The sequence below is a fragment of the Mandrillus leucophaeus genome, unplaced genomic scaffold, assembly GCF_000951045.1.
Source record: "Mandrillus leucophaeus isolate KB7577 unplaced genomic scaffold, Mleu.le_1.0 Scaffold497, whole genome shotgun sequence".
NCBI lineage: Eukaryota > Metazoa > Chordata > Mammalia > Primates > Cercopithecidae > Mandrillus > Mandrillus leucophaeus.
The window spans coordinates 112,159-118,556 of NW_012105331.1; the positions used below are offsets into that span (position 1 = coordinate 112,159).

Below are 6,398 nucleotides of genomic sequence, written 5' to 3' on the forward strand. Positions count from 1 at the left end.
AAAAAAAAGAGTTTCACAGTCTGCAAAGTTGAAAAGAAAGTCACCAGGTGAGAAAGGCTGTTGCAAAGTCATGACTGTGAAAACCATTTTCTTGTCACGTAAGTGGCTGGATACATTAAACTATAGCAAGGAATGTCATGCCCCTTAGCTCCTGGAGGCTGATTTGACAGATTCCAACTCTAGGCTGTAGCATAAAAGTGAACTATAATTCAAAGGGTACTCCAGGAATGAAAATTCAGAAACATTAGGGCTAAAAGAAAACACCAGAGGGTGCCATTGAGCAGCAGAAGAAACATGAAATGTGTGAATCTGTGGATATGCGTTTGAGCATAACAGACTTGAATTCTATTAAGAAACCATGAAGAAACTAGAGAAGAGTGAGGCTTGGGAAGGTCCCTGCACATCTCAGTTCACGGGAGTTCTTCCTCTGAATACCTGGGGTTTAAAGCTGCCATTTGGCTGTGTCTAGTCCTGCCACCTCACAGCTGCATTCCTTGGTGAGACCCATCTCTCCCAGCAATTACAGGGTCGAATTCAGCTCTGCCTCTCTGTGAGGTCCCAGTCAGTGGCCTGGCATAGAGCAGTACAGTCTCCTAACCACTGCATCCAAACTTAGCTTCCTTAGAAGATACACCTCCTTGAAGAGGCCAGTTCTCACTGTGGAGGTTATCCACCTCAGAACTCCCCCCGACCCCACCTCTGTGTGGCAATAGCCCTATAGAACATGGCAGCAGGGGACCACAAGCTTCAGTGAGCAGCATCGGATGAAGGAGTGTGTCTTGAGAGCGGGGACTGCTGAGCAGGTGGTAGGTCAGTTGCCTTTTTCTACCAGCACAAGACTGCCCAAATAAGGCGGCCAGGGAGGTGTAGAGATGATGATGGGGGTGTCATGTACACGGAAGTGAGAGGCAAAGGAAGGGATGCTTCCTGCCACGGCTGACGCCAGTGTTCGATATGTCTGATCAAATTGCAGATTACACTAGGAAACTCACCCCATTCTAACCTGAGCATTCAAACGCCAAAGGTTGTTAAAGCTGGACCTCACTAAGGGTAGGAGAAGGATGAGGGAGAGAGAAGGGACCCAGTCCTCCCTCAAGGTCACTGTCTCTTGTTTTGAATGAGTAGGACTGTGGCATTCATAATACTGGGTTTACTGTTTCAGATGGGGAAGAGCTAGAAGGACTCAGAGGCGGTAGTCCATCTTTTTATTTTTAGTTGAGGACAGGGAGACACAGGAAGTGCTGTCTCTTGGTCCAAGGCCATAGAGGAGGCAGAAGAGTTGGAGCCAGAAACCAAGTGTCCTGGCTTTCGGTTCGTTGCTCTCTTGATTTGTCCAAGACGACCTTCTTCTGCCTCCAAAGGCCAGAGCTTGATTTCCCCTTCTTGAACCCTAAAGACAGAACTTCAGCAACTCTTGTGGGGAAGGCTCAGCGGCTGCCCTGGGCAATGTCTACCCAGGTGACCCTCCTCGCTTCCCCGTGGGAGAGCAGAGGGCGGCCTGGGAGGACTCCATCAGGATGACAGACGGATCTGAAGGCAGAGATGCCTGACTTGGGGTTCATTCCCCAGTCTTCAATGATCTCAGCTGTGACTGAAATTCCCCACACCCAAAGTTTTCCAAAACAAAACTTCATCAGGGAGCAGCAGCACATTCCACCAGGGGGAGCTCTGAGTTCAGGCTGCTTCTCTCTCAGAGGAAGGGGAAGCTGCAGCCATTACCACTCCAGGTCCACTTCTCCCTGGCTCTGACCTTCCTCAGGCTGTCCAGACCAGCAACAAATGCAGACCCCAAGCAGGGGCTGGGTCACGGGGCTCACTAACATATCCTGTGATTCATTCAGTCGACAAACCCTGACTGACCTCTGTGTGTCAGCCCTAGGGACACAAAGATGATGAAAACACAGTCCCTACCCCCAATTGCTCACAAAAGCACCATGGGCAGGTGCTGCCTGAGAGGCATGAGAAGGTGCCGTGGTGCGACTCACCTCACTATGGTGTTGGAACCCCCTTTGTGGTAGTAGAGAGAGTTGTTGTAAACCACGTGCCCACAGCCATGGAAATAATACGGAAGGTGGATGAACGTGTAACTGCCATTCAGAAGTGAGTGCTGGTCCTTGAATTCCTTCACCATGATGCCTGTAGGAGGGAAGCCAGGGAGAGGCCGTTACCTACCTCCAGCAATCACAGCTTGGGAGGGAGTCCTTGGGAGGAATTTCAAAGGAGGGAAGTTGAGAGTGAAGTGTTCCCTAAGGTCCCTTCTCCAGTGTGAAGAGTCTAAGACTCCCCAGCTGAAAGTCCAGCTCTCCATATGGATTTCTGAAATGTCTTTCAAATGTGGTAGGCATCGAATTGGCCTGACTCCCGGAAGAACTATGTATCACCCTCTCCCACCCCACTCTATACTGTTTATCTCTTTCTATGAGAGTGGTGTAGGCCTTCACCAGGAATAGCAGATACTTGGCGCTTGGACAGTCACCTCTTGCCTCCTCCCACCTCTTCCTGCACTGTGCAGCAGCCACTACTAATGCACAACATTACTTTCTTTTTGAGTCCCCAAATCCTGGTAATCTGGGCAGTTACTACCAGCTTCCCCGTTTAATAACTGGCCTTGATAAAACAAAGAAGTGATTTCTTCTCAGCTATTTCTCCAACCAGTGAGTATGGTCAGACCCCTTCTTTAATGAGGCCACTGTTACTACCACCAGCAATTCCTGACCACCTGTCTTTGGGACAGTACAACTAGGGTCCTGCTCAGATGCAGTGTAACTGCAAGGTGGACCTTCACCTTCTCCCTGGGCTCTCTGTCCCACAGGTGGCTGGGAAAGATGTCCAAAAGTACTCTTCTGGGAGAGGGAGCAACCTTAGAGAAAGATGGGTGGTCCACAAGGATTTTGTCTTTGATATTTTTTTCCCATTACGGTTTGGAGGTTTATGAGGCCTGCAGTCATAATGCTATTTGTTTCCTTCTGGATACTTGTCCTAAAACAGGCGATCTCTGGGTTACCCTCGTCATGCTCCTGTGACCTGAACTTCAAAGCTTGCCACCAGCATGTTCAAAGGAAGAAAGTTTTCTGCCCACTCATTGGTCTTTCTAAAATAAAGAGACATTTATCACACCAGCTACTGAGGATTTCAGACACACGCAAATGGAATACGCCCAAAGGTAGGCAACAGATGAAAAATACAGTTACCACACAGATATGGGTCATCGGCCGAGTGTAAGTACCTGAAAAATGCTCCGTCACCCAAATCCGGTCATCGCTCTTGTTAGCAGACTCTCTTATCCAAGTCCCAAATGTCTCTGTCACTTTCAGCACTTGCACTGGGTTTCCAATGGAAGTGATCATAGATTCTGCCAAAAGAAGAGAAAAGAAAGTCGCTTACCTGCCAATTATGACTTGAAGGCATTCAATTTCTGACTTTCAAGACAGGATGCTTTGTTTCCATACCTGCTTGTGGGGAATAGTGTTCACTGGCTTTCTCATCAGCTTTTCCAACCAAGGTATCATCATTTGGTATGGCACAGGTCTCACCTAAAATGACGACAATCATCAGAGCAAATACAGCTGGCACAGTGAGATTTGTTGGACTTTATAGCTGCTGCTCTTCCCCACCTCGTTCCAGACTCTAGTCTCATAAGCATCCCTTGCAATAGGTCACCAGATTCCTTGGTTGCTTGCTTTTAAGCAACTCCAAGTCATAGCCTTCCAAATTCTTCACCCTGCTTGTTGAACTCCCAAGAAGCTTTTCAGGAGTACAGTTGCTAAGATAATACAATCCCAAAAGGATGTCAGTAAAAGCAACAAAGTGGCCTGAGCCAGCCTGTTCAAGGCCTCAGCAGTTTGGGGGAAATGAGAGGCTTGCTGACGCCCTCCTGGCCCATCTGGCAGGTGGTATCACTATCATGATTGCATTGTTCTGGAAGGATTTTTCACTTTCAGGGAAGCTGGTGGAAGCTGTGAAATAGCAGCCCCAGAGAATGGGGTGGTCCACTTTATGCAGCATCTTCCTGGGAGAGGCATCAGGAGGGGAAATACAGATTTAGAGGAAGAAGTAATCTAGATTCCATCCAGCCCAGAGACAGAAGAGTCCCCTCATGACCATTTCCCCGCTGTCTCTGTCTAAGGGCCTACATGGGAGTCCCCTCATGACAATTTCCCCCACTGTCTCTGTGTAAGGGCGTAGAGAAACACAGGTCCTTGACAGGGGCCTGGTTCAAGTTGGCTTGAGGCTACAGCTGAGCTATGATTCATCCTCCTCGGCTTATCAGTGTTCCCCTTAAAGGGCTGAGTTTAGACCTTTGGTGAAGACGTGCCTTAGGGCAGCAGAAGCAAGGCTGAGAGAGAAGAGGGAGGAGGATGCGTGTGGCCAGGGTGAAGAGGACAGGACATGGACTGAACCGCAGGCCCACTCAAATCCTGAGGGTTTCAAATCACCCTGTGGTTGCTTGATGGAAAGGGTAATCTGAAGGGGCTCCCGACCCTCCATGATCGCTAAGCTTCCTTCCAGCTGGATAAGCCTGTGTTTCCCTGAAGTCCTTCTGTCACCTGATGAGAGCGGTCTCAGGGATCTGTTACAACTTCCCACGGGCAATCCTGCTGCCCCCAGGGTTTCAACTTGGGTTTCCACTTAGGGAACTACAGGGTATTAAAGACATAGAGTTGGAGCAGGAGAGAGGGCCAAGTTCAGACGCAAATGCCTGGCAACCAAAGACTCATTTCTAGGAGGCAGAGTGGAAGATAATGCCTTTCATTTAAAGTCATTTTCCTTACTCTGCATCCAGCCCCTGCCGATCCAGCTGCCTGGTAGATTAGGCTAAGCCCAGAGACTGCTTCTCTAGACAAGAGCTGCCACTGGCTGGCAGAGCCTGTGGCAAATTAGAATTCTGCAAAAGCTCTGGTCAGAGCCCCCTTCTCTCAGGGGAGGTCCCGCTCAGTTCATTCTTCAAGGGAAGCTGAGCAAAGGGCTGATGCTAATGGCTGGGGAGGCACTGCACAGTAGCCCAGCAGAGGAGCAGCTCTGCCATGGTCTCACGTTGCAGAATTACAATCAGGCTCTACTGAACTGGGGAGGGCGATGGTGCCATCTTCGAAAGCACAGATTCACCCACTCTGACAGCTGACTGTGTGCCCCCAAATGTCTTTCAGAAAGAACAGTGCACCAAACAGAACTCAAGACTGTTTAGGAAAATGACAGCAATGGCCACAGCAAGGCTGAGAAATTCCAGTGAGGATCCTCCTTATGAGTGCCATTGAGGAGATGGCCGCAAGTGGCCCTCGTCATAGTTTCAGTTAGGTGACAGATCCTAGGTCACCCTTTTTGGGGGAGAAGTCCTAGCATCACCCTAGAAGTATTTTCCATTAATATAATCCTTGATTTCCAGTTAGCTTTCAACCCTGTGGCCACTGTGCCACAAACTGGCTAAAGAACAAGTCCACCAGAGGTCAAGTATTCCTTGTTCTTGGTTGGCTTGACCTTGGGTCAGGTCTCAAAGTGTGAATTTCTATTTAAATGGAAGATGCCCTGAGAGCTGGGACTTTACAGTTAGGCAGAACTGAGTTTGAATCCTAGCTCCGCTATTTACTCCTGGAGCGAGTTCCTTAGCTCTTTGGGGTATCGGTTTTGTTATCTGTAAGTTGCACACAATAATGATTCTAATATCATAGGATTATTGTGAGAATTAAATAAACACATAGCCCTGTGCCTGGCTTAATGAAGCACTGTTGTTACTATTCGTGAGGACTTAACCAATCCAAACTTCCCCTTCATTTCCTGAGCATCAGTCAAGCTTCTCATTTCCCAAGAGTGCAAAAACAGCAGCTTAGCTTTCCAGACTGTTTCAGGGGGAAGGGATGGTGGACAGGGCAAGGAGGAGGACTGGGCTGCTGGTAAATGAAGGAAGCAGGAGGAGGGAAGGGAGTGGGAGGCCTAATTTTAATACTGTCCCTGGTCTTCAGCCCCGGGGCAGACTACGAAGACCTCCTGTGAGAAGGTTGCAAGAAGGGAACTCTCATTTTGGACAAAACCCTCCTCCCTCTATTAAAACAAATCTGGTCACAGAGCCTGGGGTCCAGACCAAGAGTTTGGAATAATTGACAGAGGAGGCGGGCCCCATGGGGGAGAGCTGCTGACCTGGGCACTGGCCGTTGAACATGTTTGGCTGCCGAGGGCCTTTGGCTCTTCTGCTTCCAGGGGGGCCTGGAGGACCTGGAGGGCCTGGGGGCCCAGGTGGACCGGGTGGGCCTTGGTCACCTTTGGCACCTGGAGACAGAGAGAGAAAGGAAGAGAAGGAGGGAGGAGGGAGAAGGAGGAAGGGGAGAGAGGGACAGAGAAGGGGAGAGAAGAAGAGAGAAAAGAGAGAGGGAAGGAAAGGGGAGGGAGGAAAGGAGGGAGGGAGG

General features: G+C 49.5%; 1 protein-coding gene across 2 annotated transcripts in view; it reads right to left on the minus strand.

Annotated features, from left to right (window-relative positions):
* Positions 1–6,398, minus strand: part of GLDN (gliomedin) — a 37,548-nt gene that overhangs the window by 9,867 nt on the left and 21,283 nt on the right. For both annotated transcript variants that reach the window (XM_011995747.1, XM_011995746.1), the window contains 4 exons: positions 6,133–6,261; positions 3,450–3,533; positions 3,227–3,352; positions 1,986–2,136 (listed from right to left, as the gene is read on the minus strand). In XM_011995747.1, coding sequence (XP_011851137.1) covers positions 1,986–2,136; positions 3,227–3,352; positions 3,450–3,533; positions 6,133–6,261 — 490 coding nt within the window. The remainder of the gene's footprint in view (positions 1–1,985; positions 2,137–3,226; positions 3,353–3,449; positions 3,534–6,132; positions 6,262–6,398) is intronic.